The sequence below is a fragment of the Copadichromis virginalis genome, linkage group LG20 (genome assembly GCF_057382275.1).
Source record: "Copadichromis virginalis isolate Kocher_CV1m ecotype Utaka linkage group LG20, C_Virginalis_male_GT1.1, whole genome shotgun sequence".
NCBI lineage: Eukaryota > Metazoa > Chordata > Actinopteri > Cichliformes > Cichlidae > Copadichromis > Copadichromis virginalis.
In genome coordinates this window covers 8,840,835-8,855,383 of record NC_140637.1, presented here as the reverse complement: position 1 = coordinate 8,855,383, position 14,549 = coordinate 8,840,835, and the positions used below count along the sequence as shown (strand labels likewise).

At 40.5% G+C, this 14,549-nt stretch overlaps 1 protein-coding gene across 2 annotated transcripts in view; it reads left to right on the top strand.

Annotated features, from left to right (window-relative positions):
- celsr3 (cadherin, EGF LAG seven-pass G-type receptor 3) overlaps window positions 1–14,549 on the top strand; it is a 130,088-nt gene that overhangs the window by 95,587 nt on the left and 19,952 nt on the right. For both annotated transcript variants that reach the window (XM_085443180.1, XM_085443179.1), the window contains 6 exons: window positions 4,688–4,886; window positions 8,504–8,692; window positions 8,779–8,971; window positions 9,771–9,938; window positions 12,181–12,307; window positions 13,277–13,483. In XM_085443180.1, coding sequence (XP_085299306.1) covers window positions 4,688–4,886; window positions 8,504–8,692; window positions 8,779–8,971; window positions 9,771–9,938; window positions 12,181–12,307; window positions 13,277–13,483 — 1,083 coding nt within the window. The remainder of the gene's footprint in view (window positions 1–4,687; window positions 4,887–8,503; window positions 8,693–8,778; window positions 8,972–9,770; window positions 9,939–12,180; window positions 12,308–13,276; window positions 13,484–14,549) is intronic.

The following is a 14,549-nucleotide window of genomic DNA, read 5'->3' as shown; positions in this document are numbered from 1 at the left end:
AGCAGCTTTTATCAGTATGTCAATAGATTTAAGTGTAACTTAACAAGCGGATCACTAAGGAAAGTGTCCAACTAACTACTCTAAATGACCTCGTGAATATGATGCGAAATTATTAATAATATCTGCTCTCTTGGTGCAAAATTAAATATTACAATAAAACATTAAGTTGCGAGTTAAAATCTTTGTGTTACTATACTCCTGCCGCTAGCAACTACAAATCTGCACAGAATCTCCCAGAGGACATAAAATAGCTGCTGTTATTTAAAACTCTAGCTATGATTGATACACTCTACTATTATGGGGTACAGACCCAGTGACTAGATATTGCAACGAGATGTCTTTTCTCAGAAATTTGGAAGTAATGTTGCTATGGTGATGCGGTGACAGTAACTCATGAAGTATTGCAGCGCGTCATCTCCGCATATTAACTGACAGGCTCTCGTTTTACCTGATGCCGACGCCTTCAGCTGAGGATGCACCAGCTGACAGGCGATAATTTAAAAATTGTTGGCATTCTGACATAAAGGCGGTAACCAGACATCTCTGTTTTATTTTGCCAGAAATATTTAAGCTTATATATCAAACTCAGCTGACAAGGAATGAGCTGCTCCCATACATCACGAGTAAGTGGCTGAAGAATCCAGGAATGCAGGACCCCTCCTGCTAGCTTCAGCCTTCCAAACTGCTCGCTGACATGAAACTGACAGCTCACTCGCTTATAATACTTTACTGCGGTAGTTACACTTATTGTAATTCATGAGGTGAATTTAAATTGTAATTCCCGCTGGAACATTTTCTCTCCACGTCACTCAAACGGTTGTAAGAGTCGTAAAGTATAATGTGGGATTTCTGCTAGAAACAAGCGATTTTTCTCATGGTTATTAATTGAAACCTCACGACATTTTTCCCTCTTATGTCTTTAACTGATTAGTTGGCTCCTGCTTTTTAATGTTTCAGCCAGGGTGTGATTTATTCACTTTAATTAGGGACCTTAGTGGGCAATAAAAAGATGTATTTCTCTCCAGTACAGTATCCACAGCAGGATGCGATTCATAATTCATGCTAACAGGGAGGATTTTAAGCCACCCGATGGTAACCGTGAGCAGTAGAAAGTGAGTGGTTGTATTTTATTCTCCCGTAGTCTGAGCACAAAATGTCATTTGTGCCTATTTAGATGTTAAAGTTCCGTAATGCAATCCCCCCCAGTGTTTTCCCACTGACATTTGCTTTGTTACTCCACTGATTCTGCATAACGCGCTTGAACTAGTCCAAGTTTAAGGTTCTGGTTTTTTGTTACAACTGAGCCACAAATCTGGTGGCTAGGAGAAAGAAAGTGCACGGCAACACAAAGGAGTAAGACTTCATCCTCCCTTCACTTTTCTTTTTATAAAGTTGTCTTAAACCTGTGTATATGAATTTGTTGTGGCACTCAAAAGGTATCTTAGCAAACACAGTCCACACACACACACACACACACACACACACACACACACACACACACACACACACACACACACACACACACACACACACAGACAGTTGCTATGGCAACTCAGCAGCAGTATTAATGATGTCCTAGAGTGAGAGAAAACAAAAACCTTTTCCTGCCTGTCCCTTCATTTAACCTGACAGTAAATCAGAAACACGGCCATTAGGGCTTCGTGATTGGTTAGCTGGTTTGTAGTGTCACAAAGCCGCTATACGGTGTGTTGCCACATTAGCACATTAATGCCCGGCTCACCTGACTCGTAACTTCGGCTTCTGGCTGTAAAACAGTTGTGCTGCCTGCATCTGGAGGTAATGAGGTAGCTTTTGGTTTATTATGGCATCACTAAAGGGAAGCTACAGTCCGACCTCTTTTTTTTCTTCTAAAGAATAGAAAATTTATATCTGATGATACTTGACACATCATTTTAAACAACAGCAGCTATTAGGCCAAGATGAACAGGTAATGCCTAACACGGTTTCTATAGTAACCCAGCGGCGGTAATAGAGCCCCGTGGCTTCAGCAGAGATGAAGGGAAGCGGGGAGGAAAGTAGAGTTTTCACATCAGGTATGTAGCAGTGAACGAAAGAAGATGAAAACCTTTCATGTTCAAGCTGTGATCAAATCCATCTGAATGCTGCTGTACTGATAGGAGACGGCTGGGGCTCACGTTTTGTCAAGTATGTGACAGCACAGCGACAGAATCTTTAAAATGTACTTGTAGTTTCTCTTAAATGAAGCGAAAGAATCGCTGAAGAGCTGAATTGAAAAAGACAATTTTTCAAAATTGCATGTTGCAAAAAAAAAGATAGCCCCTCTTTCTCTCTCCGTCATCCATGCTGCCTTTGTGAATCTTTCTTTCTGGATTCCCGTCATCCTTGGCCTCTATACTGTTTTACTCTCCTTTTCTTTCCCCCCTTCACCCTCTTTCTTTTCAATAAAGTTTATATGGGCTCTCGCCGGGTCTTGAGCTCAAGAGCCGCCAATTTTCCAATTTTCTAGTTTTCTCTAAGTGCAGGTGGAAGTTTAACTGGGCGTGTTGTCTAAGAGAACAGCAAGCATTTTCATTCAGAGGATAATTTATTCATAGCAGTCAGAATCTCTCACTACATGTGCTGAAACATTTACTGCACAGAGGTCATCTTCAAAAGTAGTTGTAGTCACATACAGGTAATGCTGTACGTGACTCGATAACCTCTAACGGATGATAAGAAGGGAGCACAAAAAACTAGAACAATGCCATTTTTTATGGTACCGTCACATTGTTCATTTTGTCCTTTCTCCCACCCCCAACAATCCTTTTCTTCACTTCATTTTTCCATCTCATCGCAACTTTCCACCTCCCTACCTCTGTGCCTTCTGCATGTGACTTCTCATCTCTCTTATTCTCTCTTTTTTCTCCTCTTTTCACTCACTCATGCACAAATTCTCTTCTTGAATCTTTCTTCATCTCCCCCAACAATTCATGCATTCTTTCTATGCTGCACTGCATGTACTTGTACCTTGTTTGCCTGACGGTTGTGTCATATGTTATTTTTTCCTTTCTTTTCTCCCCAGAGCAATATATTACACTGCAGTACTTTATTAGGTCTGACTGCAAGGGATCCTCCCTGTCTCTCTCTTTCTCTCTTTTCCACTGATATTTCTCTTTGTTCAGCCCTTCGTGCAAGGCTCTGCAGTCCAGACTAATCTCTAAGAGGCCTCCATCCATAGTCACCAATTCTCCGTAAAAAAGCAATGACATGGGAGCACTGACAGTGGTGAAGCTTGTTCTAATTGGGGTCAGGACTTAGCTTGGATTTTTTATCATAGTTGTGCTCAAAGCAGCCAGACAAACGGCGTGACGATGCAGCGTACTTCTCATCTGCTCAACCAGAACCAGATTCTCGTGTTCTGACCTTTAATTCCTCGTTTTTCTCCCACTGTTAAACTTTATTGTCTGAATTGTCTCCCTGTGTGCCTTCGCCGTCTCTTATTTCCTCTATCTTTTGTCTTTCCTTCACAATTTTGTGTTTTATATCAGTATGCAGTTAAATTTGAAATTGTGTTTCATTATTTATCTTAAAAAAACAACAACATAAAAAAAAACAGTGCTACCAGCACAGGGACACATTTATAGATTTGATTTATGCTGTTATAAAGACATGCAGGTTTTCACACAGTCAGCTTGGCTAAAACTAAACGTGAACCTGCCTGTTTACTATGTTTAATGTAAAGTCTTCAATACTGTAAAACCTTAAATTAGTTTCCTTTATATAACTTAGGTGTAAGGTGTAGGTGTATCAGTATCACTATAACAGTAATTTTGTAGGAATGGGCTATGAATGGTTTTTAAAAATATAGAGAATATAAATAATTTCTTTACAGGAGATCATACAAACAATGTCTTTCAGATGCAATGTGCACCTCACAAAAAAGGAAAGAAAAATAAGAAAATATTAAAATGTTTGTCATAACCCAACCACACGCCAAAAATACAACAATACAAAATGTGTTTATTCAAATAATTATTCATTAATGAAAATATGTTTGGTGCAAACTGAATGTATACCAATCAAATTCCATTAATGTTTCAATGTTTCACATTGTACTTAAGTAAAAAAAATAAAATAAATAATAATAATAATTTACTTCTAATCTTGGGCATACCCAGGACATGCTGGAGTGATTTCATCCCCTGGCTGGCCTGGGAAAGCCTTGGTGTTCCCCTGGATAAGTGGAAGAAAATGGATGGATGGATGCATTTTGGGCAAAACATTTTTGAGTGCAGTCTCAGCAGGCTTCAAGTAGTATTCCAGTCATATGCAAACCAACATAATCTGTTCCCTGAAAGTCTCAGAACTACTCCGGTATAACAGAAGTCATCAGAGGATTCAGTGTTGTTAGCAGAAAACACCATAGCTGATTGTCCTCTGGCCACAAGTCAACTTTTATTTGAGTCTTTAACCAGTGTTTAAGCAGATGTCTGCCTCCGTGTAGGACCAAATAACTTAAATATATATATTTTGTCATCATCCACAGTCTCAGAACGATAATATTTAACATTTTTTAACGGTTGTTATTAACTGTGAAGCTCGTGTGGCCACTGTCCTCGAAGACAGTGCAGCAAAGCACCTCCTAAGAAGCCATGATACTTTTATGGGCTCTTTTTCTGTTTTTATTTCTGCTTTTATTAATTCTTTATCCTTCTGCTGGTGCCAGAACGTCCTGCGAGGCTGCAGTGTGCTGTTGGGTCCGAGCACCTCTGGGCTTTGGCGTACTCTCGCTCAGAGTCAGAACCACATCCCAGGCGGCGGTCCGGGAGCGCTGACGGAGCTACTGGAGCAGTACGCCAAGAATCTGGCTCAGAACATGAAACTCACCTACCTCAACCCGGTGGCGCTGGTTGCTCCCAACATTGGTGAGTTTGGACTGCAGATGCAGACATGCAGACACAATACAATAATTAATCACCGATCACACCCCAAAATTAAACGAGACAGTAATGAAATCTCAATCTTTGCAAATGATATGCTTCAGTTTTCTCACAATACTGTAAATCGCTGCTGTGAAATCAGCGATAATGAGTCATTGTAAAGCATGGGGATGAACAGCACTAATGCAAGTGATGATGATGGCACAGCCAGAATGTTGGCAGCACCACAGAGAGATGGATTTCACACTCCCACTCAGACAGCAGCTAATGCTTTCAGCACATCCACAACCCCCCCCCCCCCCCGAAGCACCGCAGCACTGGCCAACATACAACATACACAAAAAACACATACACGCTGGCGTTTAACATCACTGGACATGCAAAGCTCCTAAGAGTCAAGGTTATTAAAGTTTCATTTAGTTTCTGCCATCCCTTCACTTGTGCTTTTTGCTCTTATCCACATTTTTCTGTCACTTTCACAGTGTCAAAAAATGCTGTTAGATAATCTGCACCGCTTACAACAAGACGAGGTGTTGAAGTGTCAACAGCAGCAGCAGCTTTGGCAGGGATCAAGCCAGTGACAATGAATTTCACACTCGGTTAATGCTCTTAACTGCACACGCCGATTGAATTCCTTCAAAATACTTTACACCCAAAAACTCATCAAAGTTTCCAGCTGCTGAATTTTGCCTCAGCAGCTTCTTCTTGTGTACCTTTGGTCACACAGTCACTGTAATCTCCTCATGACGTACCTTTGTTGGCTAATATTGACTTACCACTTGAACTTCTATATGTTTGTGAATCTTTTTGTTAGTTATACCTGCGTTTGCTCTTGGATTCTTACAAAATCCAGTTATTTAACTCTGAATCGAAGCCAAGGCGACAAGAACAGAGCAGCAGTGAAGGCAACACTAATGAGAAACATGACTGACGCAAATTTTTTCGCTCCAGCAAACACACAAACACGTGGCTGATGCTCCAAGCTAAACGGGTAAAAATGAATAACATGGGAGAGGACGTGGACGAACTTGATGGGTTGTCAGCCTTCGGTTAATTTCGATTTTTGCTGCTTTTGTTGATGATGCTAGCAGTAAAACCCCATATTTGCAATCTCTTACATTTTATTTAACAAATAAACCACTTTACATGAATATTATCAGATAAACTCTCATGCCTCTCACACCAACAGATTGAGTGCTGTTTGCTGGATCAAATGTTTCGTCGTTATTGAACACTCCATGCTGACGTACTTCCACTCTGTGTGCGTGTTTGGGAATTTTTATATTCTCTCGCTACCTAATGATTCACTAATCCATAGGGGAAAAAATATTTTTTAATGACACAGCTAAAAATGACAATTGTTCTATGACTGAATCAAAGAGGAAAAGCTAAACTTAAATAAAACAGATAAATCAAGTAGCTGTATGAGCTGTCTCGTATTACTTTTACTGACTCAAGGTCACACGGGTCTGGCACGCAAGCTGCTTTGATGCTTAATGGCACAGAAGAAGATAAGAGTGCTGGTTGGGGCTGCACGATTATGGCTAAAATGATGATCACAGTCATTTTGTCCAGTATTGCAGTGAATAAACAGAACACTGGTTCAGCATCTTCACATCTCTACAAATCTCTGCACAGAAACAAAATTTTTCCTCCTCATTTCCTTAAATTCAGTGCAGCTCTTTGAAGAAAAAAAAAATTAAACTGTACCAAAACACAAAATTAAATCAAGAGGTCATATTCCTTTTAATCTCTTTAAACTACCATTTGCAGACAAATATGTGTTTGTACATATACACCATTCATTGTACCTGCATGATGGATGTGAATAAAACTCATATTGCCTTTATAAAATAATTAGGAAAATAGCATATCGTTTGTCCAGTGTGTCGACAATGTTATTGAAGCCTTCGTTACTCTTACTGTCTTCGGCCGTGTTGGTGATTTCAGTTGGTCAGTGTGAGCTGGATGGATGCACAGGCTGCTTTTATGGATGTATGAGCTGATGTTGAATGAGTCGCGTCAGCAACCATTGCCTTGTTTTCTTTGTCCTGCATTCATCATGCTGCAGTTTGCGGTGTTTTTCCAGGGGGTTGAATGTTGATTTGAATTTGAAGTGAAATTTGAATTTCAACGTAGTGTTACTCATGGGTGCATGGAACACCTGTGATTGGCACATACAGACACACTGTCAGGCACTAATTTAGGGGGCGCTTGATTTGCTTTTGCTCTGTATTTTAATTGGCAAAGCAGTGTTAGATGGTCATATATGTCCAAAGTTTGAGATAATGAGGTCAGCATATGTAAAAGTAACCCATCAAGCTTCTGATTCCTCTAATTGCTTGGATTTAATTTTTTTTCCTACTTTTTTTCCTAGTCAGTTAGCTTAATGTTGGAGAATATTCTTGATATAGTTTGTGTACTAAGAGAAACATCACGGGTAGTATTATTAGGAGACAGTTTATCCCATAATGATTTCAGGGTTATTTCCAGGTAATGACCCAGTGTGGGGGTTCTTTCATTATTCTTCTTCTTGATGGATGCATTTTTGTAAACTGGACAAGTTTAAGATGAGACACTTTATTTTGTACACAACAGTGACATGTTTTTTAAGAGGTGTTGTAGAGAGCACAGTGTGTTCAGTTCTGCTCCAGTTAATCAGCCATTGCAAAAAGTAATATGCAGTGTTGGTGGGTTTTTTTAAACATATTATTTTTGTTAAAAGTAATGCAGTATGTTACTTAATTATTTGCCAGAGCACGTAAAAAGTTACACTACTCATTACATTACTTTCTCCTACACAAAGAAAATTTTAAAACGAACCCAAAGAGACTTCAAAATAATCACCACAGTGAAATATGAGCAGTTATAAATGGAGGCTGTAAGCTGGACTGCCCATCACTGTCTTTGTTACGTGTTGATGATCAGGCTCTGGCTGCTGTACTGGGGTCAGCATGCACTCACGTTTATCACCAGTTTGGGTTCTTGGCTAGCTTTGTGTTAGCGTGCTATTTGTGCAGATGCTTGCAAAAAGCTAAAGTTTTGTAGGCAGTGTAATGCAGTTGTTTGCAAGTAAAAGTAATTTCCATATCTCTGCTGTTAATCACGTCACTGTTTTCCTCCTGCACACGAACTGAAAGGAGCTCATTTTAACGCAAGTGGACAGGATGAAAAAAATGTGTTTGTTTGAGGAGTTTTTCTTCTGTCCATTTGTCCACAGCAATGCATTACATTACTGTGTTACTGAAAAATGTAATACAATTACAGTAACATGTTTCTTTGTGACATGCGACACCCAAAATATGGTGAAATAGGGACCAGTGACATTGGTTTGCTGTGATTGTGACACTTTGTCTTATAAAAGTTACTACAATGAGCATAGCTTAAAATCAGGATATGGACTATCTTTCCACTTTTTAACATACTTTTAAAATCAGAAAGCGAATGCATCACTGCTGCTATCTAAAGTGTAAGATACATGTTATTTTAACCAGTCATATTATGCTAATGTAACAACATAATTACCCTAATTACCCAACATCTGTGGGAATTTCATCCAAAAAATGTTTATATGTGTCTGTTGCTGCATGTTTATTAATCAGTTATGAACCTGGACCGCATGGAGAACCACACCCATGTGCGGAGGCGTTTCCCACGCTACCACACCACCCTGTTTCGTGGTCAGGCTTTGTGGGATCCCTATACTCATGTGATACTGCCCCCTGCTGCCCTGGTGCCACAACGGCAGCGGCTGCATAACTGGAAGGAGAAGGAGAGGACGGAAAAAGAACGTAAGAACAGACACACACACTGAATAAAAACCTTCAAAGTGTTTCGGGCTGAACCCAAGAAACATATTCTGACTCAAACTTTTCAGTTTCAGCCTCAGATCCTCAAAACACCGCTTTTGCGCCTGTCAGTATCTCGGCCAATCAGACAGGAGAATACACTGCAGCAAAACATACTGCTGCGTTGCCTGAGCCGCCCATAACCATCGTGATCCTGCTCATTTACCGAAGTCTGGGTGCTGCCCTTCCTCCCAAGTACCACACAGACAGACGAGGAGTGAGGTGGGAATCTGAAACACACTAAAGAAAATCTCATTACTGCAACTCCAAAAACTTCTCGTGATTTATGCTCGTATGTCTTTGATTTGGTGCTAATCAGTCTGTAAAAATTGCTTTTAAATAACGTGAGCATCACATCATTAAATAGGGATCATTATCTTTCAATTCTAGCATCAACATGCCAGGATTTTACATATATATGTGTATAAAAAAGATCCAATGACGATAATTTGTGCTATTGATCATTTAGTCTCCAAAAGTGGGAAAAAAGGTTGAAAAAGATCCATCACTGAAGCCCAAACCCACATCTTCAGGTTGCTTGTTTGTATGCGTAACCATGAAAGACACATATGAAACACGCAACACTGTATCAGATCTTTGCAAGTAGGACATCTTTGCTCAATAAATGATTAAAAGAAGTTTTGGCTAATTGAATTCATAGTCATATGAGGAACACTGGTAGGTCAGCAGAGTATCTGCATCAGGACTAATTCCAGCGATCTTTTCTCTGTTTTAATCATCCTGTCTTTACTTTGTTTTCTCTCTTCTTTCCTTCTGCTGTCCCCCACTTCTCCTCTGGGCCTAATTACCGAGTAACAAGCTGTCCACTTCTCAGTTGGTGTCAATAATCAGTCATTTGTGTCTTATCTGGTTTACAAAACACACTCTTCTTTTTTTCGGTTTGTCTCTTTTTTTGGTTACTGTGTCTCTGCCTTTTTTAGCATCCTAACCAGGATATCAAACTCTGCTTTCTGTCTGATCTGGAGAATGTGTTGTAACTTCTGTACTGTCTCTCCTTCAGGCTTCCCAGACATCCAGTAATGAACTCCCCTGTGGTCACTATCTCTGTCTACAACAACCAGACATTTGTGGGCGGACATTTAGAGCAACCCATCTTACTGGAGTTCAAGCTGCTAGAGACGGCCAATCGCAGCAAGCCTCTGTGTGTACAATGGAACCACAGCAGCCCGTGAGTACATAACATGCGATGTTTCGCACTGTATTGATACTGTCGATACTGAAGTCCAGGGTATTGCAGTATGTCACTGCGTGATTAAAAGATACACTACTGTGTAGAGTTTGGAAATATCAAACTGTCATTTTTGAAATTTGCTAAATGCAAATATCTTAAACTTCAGATTTGAAGTTAATATGATGACTTTGGGTTTTGTCTTGTTGGCTTTAAAATATAAAATATATCTTTATTCAGATTTTTCTGCAGACCTCTCACAGAAGGAAAAGTACAGATGTAGTTTTAACAATAAGAATGTGAAGTGTCCACTGTTGTAAGTCAGGATGCACAGGAACAAGAACTAGAAATGGTCTGTCGAACACAGAGGGCTGAATCCAAAGACACCCAGAAAATAAGTAAAAACTTGTGCAGCAGGCTGGTCCATTGTGACAAAATTTCATTGCAGGAACTCAAAATGATATTCAGTAGTTTGTTTGACCCCCATGTGCTTTGATGTGGGGGGCTGACAATGTTGGGGCATTTTGTAGCTCTGGCAGTTCTCATTCTATTCATTCTATACGTCCTTGCACAAAGGAGCAGATACCGGTCCTGCTGATAGTAACTAGTAACTATAGTAACTCCTGGAATCTCCTCCATGTTCTTGAGACTGTGCTGGAAACACAGCAAACTTTCAATGGCAATCGCACGTATTGATGAGCCATCCTAGTTGGACTACTTGTGCAACCTCTGTAGGCTCAAGGTATCGCCTCATCCTACCACTAGTGACACTGACTCAAGTCAAATGCAAAAAAAACAAAAATTAAGAAAGAGTCAGAAAATATACCAATATCCTAGAAGTTGAATTAGCCTGATCATATACACTGATTAAAAAGTCTTTAATTTTTTTTAGCAGCACATATAATGAAGCCAATGTAGCCTACTATCTTTACCACAGTAAAAACTACCATACTAAACCATTATAAAAGTAGACGGGAGTGCCTGATCTGCTTTTAAAATACAAGACCACTTTAGCCAAAGGATTATTTCAAATGCTCACTGAACACCTTCTGACGTACACATATTTGACAGAGAAGTCTAATTAGCAACTCAATGCGTTCAGGTATTTAGACGTGGTCAAGATGACCTGCTGAAGTTTAAACTGAGCATTAGACTAGTGAAGAAAGATGATTTAAGTGATTTTGAACCTGGTGTGGTCTTTGGTGCCACATGTCCTGGTCTGAATAATTCAAACTGTTACCTACACAACAGGATGAACTAGGATTTTAATAGAAGATGGTCCAAAAAGGAGAAATATTGAGTTAGCAGCAGTTCTTTGGGTGAAAATGCCTTGAGGTCAGAGGAGAATGGCCAGACTGCTTTGAGCTGACTGGAAGGCAAAGGTAACTGAAATATCCACTCACTGAAAGAAAGGTACACAAAAGAGCATGTCTGAATGCACAGTATGTCCAACCTTGAAGCAGATTTATTTAACCTTTATTTATACAGGTAATCCCATTGAGACTCAATGTCTCATTTAGAAGAGAGGCCGGTTTCAGACAAACAATAAATGGTGGCCTGCGGCAGCAAATGACCACACCCAGTGGGTGCCACTCCTGTCAGCTAAGAACAGGATATTGAAAGGATAGACCCATCTTATAGCCTTGGATCAATGTTTCAGGCTGCTTCTGCTGCTGGTCTAATGGTGTGGGATATAGTCTTTGCACATTTTGGCCCCTTAGTACCAGCTGAGGATCATTTAAACAGCACAACTTTCTTTCAGTAGTGTTGCTCACCAGATCCATCCCTTTATGACAACAGTGTATTTATCTTCTGATGGCTGCATCCAGCGGGATCAAATGGCTTTGGGATGCGGTGTAACAGGAGATGTGCAGCTGACAAATCTGCAGCAGCTATGTCAATATGTATGGAAATATTTTTATGTCATATAAAATGCGTGAGCAAAAACTAATCAGAGCAAATAATTTAATTTCACAAGAGCAATTAAATTCCTCGCGTGTAATCTCTGAGGAATGTTTCCAGCACCTTGTTGAATCTGTGCCACAAAGAATTACAGCAGTTCTGAAAACAAAACAGGGGTCCGACCTGGCACTAACAAGGTGTACCTAATAAAGTGTCCACCGAGTGTTGTTTTGAGAGCATGTGACTTCTATTAATTATGAAAAACTGACACATGGACAGCAGCGGGACATCTTTCTTGAAATGTTGCTTATTATTCCTCGTTCCGTCTCTGTCCCTGCAGGTATGAGATGGGAGGTTGCTGGACGGTGAGAGACTGTATGGTGGTGTACAGAAACACGTCTCATGTGCGCTGTCAGTGCCAGAGACTGGGCACCTTTGGCGTGCTGATGGACAGTTCGCAAAGAGAGGTTAGTGATCAGTCAGTCAAGAGCTACTTACTTTTAATCAAGATAAATCAAGATAAGTCTTCATCCTCTCTCGTTCCCTGACCCTTTCTGTAGTAATCAAGCATTTCCCTTAAGTGAACCTTTTACTTCACCATGTCTGCCACTTTGCCCCAACACATTTTTTTTTCATTTAACAGTGTCAGCTGGTAATTGCCCAGTTTGAAGAAGGGGGGAAAAAGGGGAAAAATGTCTACAAATCCTGACTGACATTCAGAAGGCTGATGAAAGGCCTTGTTACAGTTGTAGAAGATTTTCACAGCTTAATGTAAAACCCCTTACCCACCGCTCCCAAGCATACTAAGTTGAAGATGTGTCAGATCTCGAGAAAGGGAGCGTGTGGAATCAGAAACATCATTGTCTTGACGATTTCCATTTCTCCAAACTGGAAACAGTTATATAAGATTAAGTAATTCATCATCATTAGTCTGGTGGTATGGTGGGGTATCTTATTCTCACTCACTTGAGATGCTGCAGGGAAGCCCAGTTTGCCCAAATGAAATTCTGGTGGTGTCTGCTATGTTTGCCGGCAGCAGAGGCTTCCAGAGGAGGCAAATGCACGTGCTGAATTGATTTTATAATCTAGTTTCTCCTGACAGATAAGCTTGGTCTGCTAGCTAGCTTGGTTTGTCATCTGATTCCTCTGTTTTTTGTCCTGACTGCTTCAAGAAAAATATATTTTTTAGATGTTTTTAATAAAGGGATTTAATCTTGTACTTACCTTTCATTAGATTTCTTTCTATAGATCGCATACTTGGTTGTCATATAAATATTGTCAGTTCACACTGACGGCAGACAGGAGAGTTCAGATAGAGATGTTGCATTTCAATGCAGTTGTAACGATTCATCTTCTTGGATTGAAGTTTCTTTTTTCAACAAGTTTTCTCCCTCCTCTTCCTTTCACCCCCCTCCTTTGCATCTCTCTGTGAGTAGCAGTTGGAGGGCGACCTGGAGACGCTGGCCCTGGTCACATACTCTTCTTTGTGCGTCTCCATGCTGGCGCTGCTCCTCACTGTCCTGGTGCTCTCCTGTCTCCGGGGCCTCAAGTCTAACACCAGGAGCATCCATTCAAACACAGCGGCAGCCATGTTTTTATCAGAGCTGGTGTTTTTGCTTGGGGTCAATCAGACTGAACAACAGGTATGTACTGGCGGGGGTGGGCTTTCTGCATCCATCTTTTTTCTGTTGCCTATAGCTTTAGTTCCTTTTTTCACACCACTTCACAGTCAGTCACCACTTTATCCAGTGTACAGTCATGGTAAAAACAGAGTCCAACTTCTGTCATATCTAGATAGATAACCTGTGATGAACAGAAAAGTTATTATTTATTTAACAATAATGGAGCCACGTTGCAAAAGCACTGTTAGAAGACATCATTTTCTGTCCTACTTTGTCAATCTTTCACGTTGTTGTGGAGGAGTTTACTACTCTTTAGAGCATTGCTTCAGGTCGTTGAGGTTTGTAGGCATTTGTGTATGTATAGCTCTCCTAAAGTGGCACCACATTTCAGTCAAGGTGAAGTCTGGCCTTTGACTCAGACATTGGAATACTTGGATTCTTTTCTTTTTCAGGCGTTCTGCTGTAGTGCTTGGGATCATTATCTTGTTTGGGACAGGCTTTAGCTGTTGGACAGATGGCCTCAGATCTGACTCTAGAATACTTTGGTATACAGAGGTCAACTCAATGAGTGCGAGGTGCCCGGGTCCTGTGACCGCAAAACAAGCCCAGATACTCACCTCTCCACCACTGTGCTTGACAGTTGGTATGGGGTGCTTCTTCAAACATGGTGCTGTATACTATAGGCCAACGTCTCCACTTTGGTCTCGTTTATTCAAAGGGCGTTGCAAAGTCTTGTGGTTTGTTCAGCTTTTCAAACCTGAGCTATGCTGCCATGTTATTTTTAGAGAGTAGAGAATTTCTTCTGGCAAGCCTTCCAAACATGTCATACTTGTTCATGATGCTTGTAGAGTCTGAGATGTAGCTCTTGGGCTTTTTTTTTTTTTTTGCAATTTCTCTGAGCATGCCCACTCCTGGGAAGATTGGCAACTATCTTGATTTTTTTTTTTTACCAATCACTAAATAACAAAGGCTCATACTTTCTTTGTTTTTCCTCCAGTGTGTTACGGAAGCAGCCTTCCGTTGTGAGCATCCTCTTCACATAGGTCCATATCTTTGATAAAGACCGTGCTCACACTTCAGGGCATAA